At 46.0% G+C, this 12,797-nt stretch overlaps 1 protein-coding gene across 5 annotated transcripts; it reads right to left on the reverse strand.

Annotated features, from left to right (window-relative positions):
- Window positions 1–710: 710 nt before the first annotated feature.
- Window positions 711–12,588, reverse strand: LSM14B (LSM family member 14B). Of its 5 annotated transcripts, none has more exons than XM_057379962.1 (10): window positions 12,330–12,586; window positions 8,080–8,243; window positions 7,596–7,731; window positions 7,022–7,138; window positions 5,063–5,233; window positions 4,871–4,948; window positions 3,730–3,891; window positions 3,405–3,558; window positions 2,525–2,704; window positions 713–2,182 (listed from the first exon to the last, which is right to left on the reverse strand). In XM_057379962.1, exons 1-9 carry the CDS (start codon window positions 12,448–12,450, stop codon window positions 2,533–2,535), a joined length of 1,275 nt encoding a protein of 424 aa, XP_057235945.1. In that variant the 5' UTR covers window positions 12,451–12,586; the 3' UTR covers window positions 713–2,182; window positions 2,525–2,532. The 5 variants fall into 5 exon arrangements, with proteins under 5 accessions (XP_057235948.1, XP_057235945.1, XP_057235944.1 ...); XM_057379961.1 differs by having other exon boundaries at window positions 4,871–4,951; XM_057379965.1 differs by lacking the exon at window positions 3,730–3,891 and having other exon boundaries at window positions 711–2,182; window positions 4,871–4,951; window positions 12,330–12,588.
- Between the last annotated feature and the right edge of the window lie 209 nt (window positions 12,589–12,797).

Below are 12,797 nucleotides of genomic sequence, written 5' to 3' on the forward strand. Positions count from 1 at the left end.
CTACTCAGGGACACATTAGACTGCATCAGTTGGACAAAGCATGATCTTGGAACACCAGGTTTAATTTATCAGCCCTTGGACTGGAACACTGAGGTGAAAAAAGCTGCACTTKGTTCCCTGCTGGTCATTACGATTGTTTCCACACACTGGGAGTTWTCCATGGGTAAGCTGGTAAGGTTCCAGTGCTGCTGGGGAAGAAGGGCTCACAGGAAACAAGCCCTGGGGCTGAGGCACAGCCACCCATCCCCCCTACTCCCAGACATGGGGAACCAGGCTCAGTGCCTGGGACACAAACTTCAGGAGTATCAAGGAACAAGGACATGTCTTAGGCGTGGGAGCTGAAGCTTTACTGTGGAAACAATGGAATTGTTTTACAGGCAGTTTTACACCTGAGTAATGATGATTACACAGGCACAATGAGGATTTTTCAACCATCCGCTGCCAGGGCATTGTCTGGCAGTGCAATTCCACCTCCATACTTAGGGCCACACKGGCTGTTTTGCCAACAGAGAAATTAGAGGCAGAGCAGCTTTGTGTGAGCCCTTCCAGCACACTCCAGCTCACAGGTGTGTACCTGAGGCTGCCACCTGTCAGGCTCCTGGGGAGCCCCACCAACCCAGGGACTCCCTCTGCCAGGCTGGGGTAACATAACCCGCCTTAAGGCTGAGTTCCAGCATGGGAACCAGGGCAACAGAACAACGTGCAGTGTCTGCATTTGGGCGTTCCAGCCCTTTTCAATACTGTGTAACACTTCCCAGGTTTGCCAGAGCTGTGCAGCCAGGTTTGCTCCAGCTTGGATGGGAACCCTGCAAGGACAGGTGCCAGAAGAGTTGTAGGGAGTGATGTTACGGAGCTATGTACAGAACAGAGRTGGAGGGAAACACTAAACATTTACATGTTTATTGTAATTACAATTTACATTACTCCAAAGAGCAGCCCCACTGCTATGTTCTAATTCTCAGCAATAAAGTCCTACAAAAATAAATCCAAGCTTTTACAGTAACCTAGGTCAATGCATAACTAAAAAAACTTGAACTATGTAAGGGGTTCAGTTGTCAAGGTGCTTTTTCAACAAAATTCCCTACCAACCAAAAACGGGACACATGCCTATAGCAATTTAACCCACTTATTTCATGCAAACAAAGGTAACCCCCTCCCTCCCAGCCCTCTCCCCACATACAGATTTTTAAAAACAAAAGAAAAACAACTAAACTATTTACAGTATGGGGGTATAGAGGAAAGAAATTAAACATGCCCATCTGTTAAGCTTCATTATATGGTCTCCCATCCCTAGCTGAATGAAAACATTCCAAAGAGTTCCACCACAGTCTACTAGAGTACAGAGAACTGTTTGCATTTGGTGCTGCCTCCCACGAGGTACAAACGGAGGCAACCAAGTCAGAGCTTCAGGTCTGCTTCCCAGACAGTCACTACTGCCAAAAACTCTGCACATGAGTGGGGACATGGACTGCTCCCATCCCACACGGTATCCCCACACTCCAGCCAGGAGCTCYGAGCCCGAGGCACTGCCAGCACCACCCTTCAGCTCAAGGCAGAGCCACAGTCCTGTGRTACCTCCAGCCCAGCACCAGCCCACAAACAGCTGTACAGTCAGAAACACTACCACATGATCAACACTCCAGTATTCCCAAGTGACAATATACACAACTCCTCAGCACCAGGAATCCATTTCTCCAGATACCAAGTGCTACTTCACACCTGCTGCTGAGATATGTGAGACCAGCAGCACCAAAGAGAATCCATTTGGTTACTCAGAACAAATTATAGCTGGTTTATTTTGAGTGAGCTTTGGTTCCGTGTTAAAACAGCATGATTTCTCTTCTCCAGGGTTCAGAAAAGGAGTCTGACTTTGAGCTTAGACTATAGCAGCCTTGAGAGACCCAGAAAGAAGAACTGTGTAAGTTAGTCTGCACTTGAAAAACACAAAGGAAAAAAAAGACACCCTGAAGAAGGTACCCCTGAACACATTCCCTCTTCCAAAAAAATGTTCCAGCAGACAGTGGCTGGTCCAAAAAAAGTCCGAAATATAAGCAGTAGTACATGAAATTCTGTCGCTTGAGCTGAGACAGTAAACAATATGAACCATTTTCCCATGTTAGTGCAGCAGTTGGTTGGTTTCTTTCTATATACAGTTTCATTCTCTCAGGAGAGATGTTTGAACCTATTCAGAAAAAAAGGTAGAATTAAATTTGATATGGTGGGGATCTTCTCCCCAGAGCAAAGTTCACACCCCTGTATCAGCTGAAAGGCTTAGCTAGAAGCCAAGAGCTGCTTGCTTGAGCTGAGCCTTTTCTCAGACAGGTGAGCCCAAGAATAATCAGCATGTTAAAACACCATGCCAAACCCCTCCTATATCCTTGTATCCATTAGAAAGATCAATCAGATCCAATTCTTGATACATCCATGAGACTGRAGAGCAAAACAGGCTGCACAGACAGTTCAGGCACAGAGTAAGAGACAAACCTGGCTCAGAGAGAGTATTTWCTCTTGCTAGAACACTTGCCTCTGAAGTTACACTCTGCCAGTACCAGCTCTGTGAGTGGTTTGGTTTCTCCTCGCTGCTCCACTCCCCCTTCCACCTCGAAATCCACCTCGAAAGCTGCGGCCACGAAGGAACCGTCCAGACACTCCAAAYGTCTCTGTATTGAGCTTCCTTTCCTCAGCCCACGTGGTGCGTCTGGAACTGAATAAGGCCGAGTTCAGGTTAAACATGAACATTAAAGAGCCACCAGCTCACTTAGTGAGGAAGCCTCAAAACCCTGATTTTGCTGAGCWGCATTGCAACAAAGATCAGCTGGAATGCACATGCTCCATCTCAACCCCTCTGCAGCCACAGAGCTGAGGGAATCCCTTGTGCTGACACTAAAGTGATGTCTCATTTCTCCAGGCACTTGATAACATCAGTGCTGCAGTGAAAGCTGAAGCTTTCCCTTCATATCCTCAACATTTAACCTAATGCATTTTCACAGCCAGACATGACCTCTCTGCCCCAACTCCAGGCRTAGCTCAGTCCTGTCTGCCAGCTGCACCTTCAGCACAGCATGACCCTGATGCCTCCTCTCCCACAAGCCAGATAAGGAATTTGTTTTAAATCAATGGTTCAAAGTCAGTACTGGGAAACAGAAATGAGAACTCCTCTATCATAGTTCAGGCAAGGGTATAATATCAGCTGAAATGCCCTTTGTTTTGATCCCACTGCATGAAGCTTGGTTCACATCCCTTATGAGCCACCAAATGCATGGCAATATTCTCTTCTAAAATATGTTTTGCTGMCTTTCTTGCATTGTAAAATTTTTAAATAATTAAACCCTACTACACAGACTATGTCTGGAATTTTACACCTGTAATTCCATTTAAAAACCAAGCTTTTAGAAAACACTCACCTAGACTTCAGTTCTGAAGAAATGTTGTCAAAGAAAGACTTGGATTTATCRTAATAGCAGTTGGGCCCCAGCAGGTCCTCCTCTGCATTACCATCATTGTTTTGGGTTGCCACTCCAGGGTCCCCTTTTTCTTCCCCCGTCTCTGCTTTGTCATCTGAAGATAATGAAATGTATTACACTTCTTGGAGGCACACACTGCAGAGCCATCTGTTCTCTTGCTCCCTCAAACAAGATTTGAGATGTAATCATGCAGTTTCTCAGAACGAGTTTGTCTATGCAGTGTTTACTACTAGCTCAGCAATTCATATTTAATGAAGGCACAAACCTTTAAAGTTTAGTTTCTTCTTGAATTCTTTATCAAGTTCCTCTCTGTTGAATTGTGCATTTGCACTTTCAAAGTCAAAGTCWCCTTCAAACTTTATTGTATTTTCCTTCACAGTAGTTGGTCTGTTTTGTCCTCTAGAACGGTTTCTGGTTCTCCTGTTTCCTGAAAGCAGGAGAGTTTAAACACTTGGTAACGCACAGGGAGGTTACATGACTTGCTCAACACCAGAGGAAACCAGGGATAGAACTCAGGAGTTTCTGGCTTCCAGTCCTGTGGTTAGGCCACACCTCTTTGAAAGCAACTTCTGATTTTGGCTGTAGAAGACACATTACAGCAACACTTTAACTTTCGGAGCATTCCTAGATGTCAATCTTACCACTAAGAGTGCATCCAACTTTCCTTCCAGTGTGCAAAGAGGAAGTCAGAACACTACAGCAAGAAAAGCTAAGGTCAGTGGGGAAAATCATCTTTCCTGTCTGCTCTTAACCTGCTTACACAGCACTGTAATTAGCCTAAAACCTGTGATGGCAAAGAGGAGGTCTCAGAAAATCCAGCAAAAGACTCATACACACCCAAAGGGAGATTGTACTTTGTCTAGTTCCTGTTTTCCAGTTGAGATGCTATCCACTCMTTTTTGGAAAAGCTACAACCCTCTTCTGCACACTAATTAATTTGAAGACCTGAGAGTTTGAAGTTTTGTTTTCTGTCTTTTCTCATTTTACTCGGGCAGGAACCTCCYTGAATTTCACTTGCTTCTGACCCACTCTTATACTGCCACTTTGAAACGAGAATTCTGCTTTACAGAGCTGAGTGCCATAGCTCCTCTTGTATAAAAGCCCTGAAGAGTCTTAGACAGGCTGCCTCTCCCAGTAAAAATACTTGAGATTTCAGAGAAATCCAGTTGCTGCTGCCAAGTCACAGCATCAATTTTTATGACATACCTTTAAGTTTCTAGAAAAGGCTCTAGAACTCTCTCCCTGGAATGTTCTCAACTTCTGCAACTCCAGATGCTGTTTTGTTAGGGAAGCATCTCTGGATGCCCAAAGCTTTATCTCAATCTTCTGTCAGATAATCCTTCACTGGAGTTAACACCACTCGCCTYCACAAGCTGATGCGACTGTTTAGTGTCAGCTTAACCTACCCGATCTTCTCCTTTGAGGTCTTCTGTTTTCATCATTCACCTGTCCCTGGGTTTGCACAGGTGGTGCCTGAACTGTATCTACTGAACAAGAAGGATAAACTTTAAAGGAGCACAAGAACAAACCCCAAYCAGTTGAGTGCACCTTGGAAGGATGCCCCAGCCCAGCGCTCAGGGCTGGAATTGTGTACGTACCGCTCGTCTTGCTGTTGGCCTGCGGGACCTGCCGGGCGCTGCGAGGAATCCCCGGGGGCACCTTCACTGGGGGCAGCTTTTGGGAATTCATGCTGTCAACTGGCCCAGTCTGGACAGCCTGCTCTACCATGGGGCTTTTGCGGACTGGGTGAACAGAAGGAAAGCCAGCACCTGGAAAAAATCCCAATGACTAAGTGCCTCTCAGAAAATGTGCCAACACCATTCAAACCCTGCCCACTTCTAGGGAGAAACCATTTGGTCAAGAATGACTCAAAGCCTTGAGTGTGGATCATTACAGGCTAAGTTAAAGTGGCACCAGGTAAGGCACCACTGCCATACAAGTYATGGCTCTCACTTCCAGAGCCTCAGTATAAGAAATATACCCATTTATTTCTTAAATCAAGTTTGACAAACAATTAACAACCAAGCCAGGTCAGTCTCTCAGACAGTTTATACCAAAATCTAATTTCTATGTTATGCAGGATTTTACTTTACATGATAACTTWAAATCTGAAACAAAAATTCACCATTTTGAAACTGTTCAACAAAGTTTCCCCACTTTGTCAAAAAGGTTTTGCAGCAAAAGCTTAAGCATCTCAGCTATATCCCCTTTTGTAAACTGCTTTTAGAAGTCCTTCAACTTCATTGCTTATTGCTAGAGCTTTCAGACAAGGAAAACCTGAAACCAGACCAGGATCTCAAAGTTACCCTTTTAAATTCCTTCTTGGTCAAGGCCAAAGTGTTACCAAGACTTCTGTTGCTCTTCCATCCAGGCTTATTTATTCACACTACAAAACATGTAAATACTTTTCATGGTTTGGTATACCTTACACCAATTATATTAAAAAGTGACAGTCTTCAGTACTCAGAAGAAACACTGCATTCTAGGTTTAATTAGAAGGTTTGGAGTACTACAGGTTTATGTAGTTATGCATAAGAGCTGCTTGGAAGCRAACTTTAACTGAATATATTAAAAGAGCAAGAAAAGTGAAAAGCTGAAGAGTTCACACAAACCAAGCCACTGACACTTCTGGGTCACCCAAGTCCACATGAGATATACCCAGTAGGTTACATCATGCAGGTTCCCAGTTAATGTACACCTGGAAAACTTGCAAGGAAGACAGACATATCCTAAGGATTATTTAGTAGGACAAAGCTGATGTGCAACTTTAACATGAGAAAGTTTCAAAGTTTAGCCAGAATATTGAGAAACTATGCACAGATAGATGGCCAATATCAGAGAGTAAGTGAAAAGCTTCATGCCAATGCAAGCATACATGCTTAAGTAAAAAACAGATGAAACTAATTATCATGTTTAAATGCAGGCTGCACCTGATGTCCCTGCTTTGAGGATGGTCAGTCCATCTGATATCTCAACCTTCTTTAAATATCTTACACGTAGAAGCAAGCACCGAGAACTGTGTTATCTCTGTATCCAGGACTCAGGAGTTGCTTACTGTTAGTCATGCTTTACTAACTGGGAGTCTGGACAAGGTACAATGCCCCATCATGCATGAAATCTATCCTGATGTTTGCTCAATTACAGACAATACTCCCAAATTTTTCATCAGCTTAGGTCTCCAACCACAAGGCCACCCACAATTTAAGCAGTGTGCTTGTCTTTCCAGGAAAGGTTGACTAATTCCTCACCCAATCCCTATGGTTTCTGGACAGGACGCAGCACATTAGCAACACTAAACTTCATCCTTCTCCTGATACTTACACAAAAGGATCCACTGTCCTGGACTTTTCCTTCCTCCTGTCTCTCTAATTGATACTTCTAGGACAGGAGGAATCACACTTCATGTAATGAAAGGCAAAAAAAAAGCTGAGAACAACCTAGTTCTACTAGCATTACCCATATGAGCACTATCATTCTAGGAGGGGTTAACAAGAACAGAGTGTTTGCAAGTGCCATGCAGTTCTTCCAAATATTTGGAGTCCTCAAACTGCTGTTACCCTTGGAAGAGAGCTGATGGGGCTCTGAAGACATGTCAGGCTCTGAAACAGGTTGTGGAGACGGAGAAGAACTAGGGCTGGAAGCAGCTGCTGATGCTGGAGGGCTTACCAATTTCTCTAAAGAGATAGAGGGAAGAAGAGAGCAGAGATACATGGATAAGATACAAGGTAGTGAAAATCTGAAGGACTTGGAAAGAGATACAAGATTCTCTAGAACAGCATTAGAGCAGCTTATAAACAGTCCTCTCTGGGAATACAAGTTCTTTTCACAAGTCATGTAAGGTGTGTTTGGTTAGAAATGAACTGGCCTCMACTGTCAGGTATTCACATTAATTTCAGAAAGAAACTTCAGCTGTTTAGTTTGTTTCTTTCATATGCATGTGTGTGTGCACCTGCAAGTGAAACAGAGGCCTCCTTGTAGTAAAATCATTGCATAAAGTTTTTAGCAACTTATTCACTGCTCCTTGCAGCCTGACAYTTGGCAAAGAGTTTGGTATTAGTTACTGTTATTTGGTTTCACAACAGCTGCATACAAGACCGCACCTTTATTCTAGCAAGTAAAGTTTGTACTTACCTAAACCTAAGGAAGCTGCATACTGCTGGCTAAGCAAAGAGCTGGCAGCAAGCTGGCTGTAAGGTGGCATACCTCTAAACGGGCTGTAAGGCACATGTGGCTGAAAGGATGATGTAGAGGCAGAGCCCAGTGAAGACTGTAACAAGACAAAGTACATTTCCGTTTACAGTGTCCAGAAGTCAACTTGCTTTGGTAGTGATTCTCTACTTCATGTATGACATTACTAAAGGTTAAGAAAATTCTGAGAAGGGTTAGTTTACCTCTTTGTGATTTTCCTGCATTCTCAGCTAGCTTTGGCTTTTGTTGACTGAAGTCTTTAGTGCTGCTGCTACTTTAAATATTACAACTAAATTCAGGATGCTTCAAATAATCTGAAGATTCCTGGAGACTGATTTGCCTTCATTTCTATAAGTTTTTACCAAAATGCAGTCCTTCACCACCAATGTTTTTTCTCAGATTTTATCAACACTCCAGGCTAACTTACTTGGACAATGGCAGGATCTTGTGGCAGAGTATGCTGAGCTTTTGGAGGTTCACAGACAGTGATGTCTTTGATGTCACTTCCTCGAAAAATAATGTACTCATAGATCTCTTCTCTGGGAGGAGCCGGTCTGTCTGTGGGCCGGTCTTCAGTTCCGAAGGATCGCACTGGAGCATGGAAAAGGTGACATTAGCATAGTATTGCCTTTGCAGCATTGTGCAAGCTCGCATTTATGCAATTAAAAAGTATTCCTGCAACACTTGCCAACTGCAATAACAACAACAACAACGGCTACTTCCAGAACCCTCAATCTCCTCCTCACACACATCTGTTCCCTCAAATGCCAACTTTTTCAGCAGCCTGTATAAACAGTTTTGTTTACATCAAGCTGTGAAGGTAAAGACCATAGACCAGCTGGAGCGAAGAATCCTACTCCAAACCAAAGGACTTCCCTAAAGCGCTGTACTCTCCTTCCCTCCCCAGCAGCTGTCCCATGCAGGCATTCAGCTCCAGACAACTGCACCAGACCACAGGAGAGGCCCCTGAAGCAGCAGGGGGAAATCTTAGAAGGCGCTAAAGCTCAAATCTGCACCTTTGGTTTCATACATTTATTATGTAGATAGAGGCAGTTTTATCCATGATAAAAACTTCCTATTAAAATTCCCTCTCTACTCCAATGTCACTGGTTTTATGATTAATGTGACTACAAGGCAAGCTGTTAGTGATAAATCTAAAATCTCAGTGCTTAGGGAGGCTTTACTGAGTCCCAGCTACCAGAACACTTGAASAGGCACTAACCAGCWATGTCACACATTAGAGKGGRRAAAAAAAAAAGCTTCAGCTGACTGTGGCAACTACCAGGTAGAAACATAAATTAATTTGAGCCATTAAGAAGGAAGAGGTCAGACTGGATTGTTGGCACAGGAAAACAGCACAGTTACATCAGACACTGACAGGCGAAGCTTGAAATTTCAGCCACMAGTTACAGAAACTCCCAAGTTCACTGGTCTGGCTGCCTTCTGTCTTTGAGAGGCCCTGACAATTCAGATAAGCACCAGCAAGTACTGGTTTGATGCACATTTTCTGCCAATGGAAGAATTCTGTATTGGAGTTCCATCAATTGCTTTTAACAGGTCACCACAGAAGTACTGAAACATCTCCACCAGGACACGCCATGTTTCCTGTCACATGGATGATGGGGCACTGCAGCTTCCCAGGAAAAAGAGTACCAAAAGTGGACCCATTGAACCCCACTGCTGAGCATCCCTCGCACCATGCTGCTTCTAACTTACAAGGAGTGTTGGCAGCTGTAACCAGGGATACTCAAGAGTCCTGTTCCAGAATGAACAGCCGTATGCACATGGCTCACCCCACCAGGCAGCACTTAATGCTGCAAATGGCATTCACCCTGTTAACATACAGGTGAGCTAACAAGGAGCAGGTGAATGCCAGGTTGTCCCTAGCACACTGCTCACCACCTCAGCTTGCATCTAAACAGGAGAATCTTCACTAGTAAAAGGACAAGCTGTCAGTCACTTTCTTTCAATAGACATCTTCCATGAGTTCCTAGRGTAAATAACCTCTCCAAGTTATTTTAGATCTCCAGCTGCTGTTTGATCATATTACAGCTGTAACCCAGTCAACTAGCAGCAGATTATAAACTGAAAGCAATGCTTGTGGCCTTTTGGACACGAACTATACCACTGATATCCCTGCTCAAAATAAGATTATTACACCTCATGGTAAGATGTACTAAAGGTATCCAGGGACTACATCAGGATCCCACAGCTAAGTTGGAAAGCACCATGATCAGCCCATCAACTTCCACATGGACAAACACATGACCTGCAAAGCCCAAAGCTGCCCAGGCAGCCTCTCAGTTGGCTGATCCCAAGGTTTCTAACAAAAAAGGTGGAAAGCCATGTCCTTGTTGTAGACAAAACAACATCAAGGGCTGTAGAGTTGAGCTTGCCTGTCCCTGCACCTGAGGTGTTTAACCATTTCTGGCAAAGAACAAAGTGCAGCTTTAAGTTCCTGTGGAGGTAGGAWGGGCTGTCTCCCATGGAGTYAGTAACTATTGCTTACASATGACAGGAAATCAATCCCACACCRCTGCAGCTCCTGGTTTACAATACAGTTCCTACTCGTGTACGACTGTTGAGGTCAAGCTCTGAAGGGGCAGGAAGCACGGCAAGAGTGACTGGGTTACTGGAAAACAGAGCTTACACAGATATTTCTTGCTGAAAAACTCTAATTTCTTCAGACTTCTTCAAAAGGGAGAGTAAGTTTCTGGCCCTCACTGCTGACAGGACAGCAGTGGGCTTAAACTTCCTTTRTTTGCAATTTAAGTTCAATCTCTGCAAGAAAGTTGTCTGTCTTGTTAGAGGCTAATTAAGCCATGGAATCGCCAGCATTTAAAATATGGTCCATGTATTGAGGTTTAATAAATATAAATCAAAGTTAGCCTGGCTTCAAGTGAGATGCTGAACCAACTTTCTTCCTGACGTCTCTTTCAACTTAAATTTTTCTTTATGAATGAGAGAAGCAAAGAGAATGGCACTTACATYGCACATGGAAGTGTTTAAACAGTGGCATCCAGGGTTTAACAWCAATTTACCTGGAGTCTGGAGAACTTCAACAGCATGTCAGTAATTCATGGCCCTTCTAATACCTCAGATCAAGTGTTTAAAACCACGGACACCCACACATGGGGTTGATGCTGCTGTGATGGACTTCAACCATTGTCACTACATTTGTAATTATGACACTAATTTTGTTATTTAGTCTCTAAACTTAAAAAAAAAACCTGTGAGCTACAATGAAAAGGAGGGTTTGCAGGGAAAAATGTGTTGTCCATCTCTTTTAACAACCACTTCTTAGGCATTCCAGTTCATCAAAACTGAACACTGAGAGACCAATAAACACAAGAACGGCCAGAAATCTTACCCAGAGCATGTACTTACTCACACCATAAAGCACTTTAAACATACATGCCTTTGAGAAACACCACTTCAGCTCTGAAGTAGCAAGTACCATGTGTAAGTCAGAAGTATGCAAGCAACCATTCTACTCGCTGCTGGGTAAAGGTGAAGACCTTCCTGCACCTACAGGAAAGGACCTACAGCCTTCCAGCAACCTCTCAAGTACTTTGAGCCAAGTACTAACATAAACAGCTTCATTTGTGCATTTAAATAAACAGCTACATCCCTGGAGAAAAAGTGAATTAGAGAAAACTCCCGTTTTTAACTTCAGGAAACACTCTAATGRGCATCAAACAATGTCCAGCATCGTATAAACATCATTATACCGGACAAATACAGTGGCACAGGCTGCCTTGAGGTTAGTTGTGAATCTGGCAAGTCAGCACCTCCTGCCAGCAAACAGTCTTTCAAAACAAAAGGTGTTTGTTTTGTGGACAACCCTGWTGGGTGGCTGCAGGCAATGAAGAACGTGTGAACTTCCCAAAACRAGGAAGGACAAAACTCAGGGAAAGAAAACGTCGATGCACATTAGCTGAAGTAGCCAAGCTGGACTTGAAAAGCAGTAGAGAAATAAGACCATGTTTGAGGGACTAAACAAGACAGGACAGGTTTTACTGAGATGAAATACGGGAGTTTCCAGTACAGGTGACAACCGAACCCAAATGACACTGTTTCAGATAATGATCAGTATTTTTACAGGGAAACAAAATGCAAAACCTCGCTAAGGAGCCAGCAAGGTCGGCGAGCCAGACCCACGTGCAGGTGCCCCACAGCGCTCTGGGCAGCAGCTCCCACCCTCCTCACCTGAGCAGAGTCCAGYTATCGATCACGGAAGGAACAAAGACGCAGCAATAGCAACTGTTTTCCTCGGCGCCGGCCTGGGGCCCTGCTAGAGCCGAGCACCGACACGGCCGGGCACAGGCGGGCGAGGGGAACCGAACCACGCGCAGCGATGCCGAGCGCCACCTCCCCGCTTCTGACAATGGCAAGGAGAGCCAGGCTGCCAGCAGCGCTTCTCCCAGGGAACTCCCCGGGAGAGCCGAGGGCTGCTCAGCATCCCGGGGCCTGCCCGCCCCTCCGGCGCGGCCCCTGTCAATGCTGACTCACGGAGAACAGCAGCGCTCCGGACCCGGGGCTCCAGCCCCGCCGCAGCCCGACGAGGCGGGCGGGCCCCGGGCGCGCTCATTGTTCCCGGCACGGCGGCCCCCACCGCGTCCCCTCAGCCAGCGTCGGCCTAGGCCCGCCCGCGCCCCCCGCAGGGCCCCGCCTCACCCTTGGCCAGCGCCACGGTGGAGTTCTCGGTGTCGATGGTGTAGAGGATGCCCTCATAGCGGATCTGCGCCTTGGAGATCAGGCTGATCTTGCTGCCGATGTAGGGGGTCCCCGAGCTCATGGCGGCGGCTGAGCCGGGGGAAGGGAAGGGGGCGGGGGGGGTCCCAGAGCCGCGCGGAACCGCCGCGCCGCCCACGCGCACTGCGGAGCCGGGACCCCGCCGCGCGCGCCTTATATAGGGCGGAGGGAGACGGGGGGGGGGGGGGGGGGCGGAGGGGGCGTGATGCGGTCACCGCGCATGCGCCGCCCGCTATTGACCAGACGAGAGAGACGGGGTCAGACGGGGAGGGGCGGAGGGGGAAACACCCGGGCCCGCGTCACGTGACCAGCGCGAGCGAGGGTGCCACGTGCGCCGCGGGCCGGGGCGGAGCCAGGCGGGGCGGGGCGGGGCGGGAGCGCGCGCGCTCG

Source organism: Malurus melanocephalus, unplaced genomic scaffold, assembly GCF_030028575.1.
Source record: "Malurus melanocephalus ecotype Western Australia unplaced genomic scaffold, MMel_1.1 scaffold_428, whole genome shotgun sequence".
NCBI classification, from domain to species: Eukaryota; Metazoa; Chordata; class Aves; order Passeriformes; family Maluridae; genus Malurus; species Malurus melanocephalus.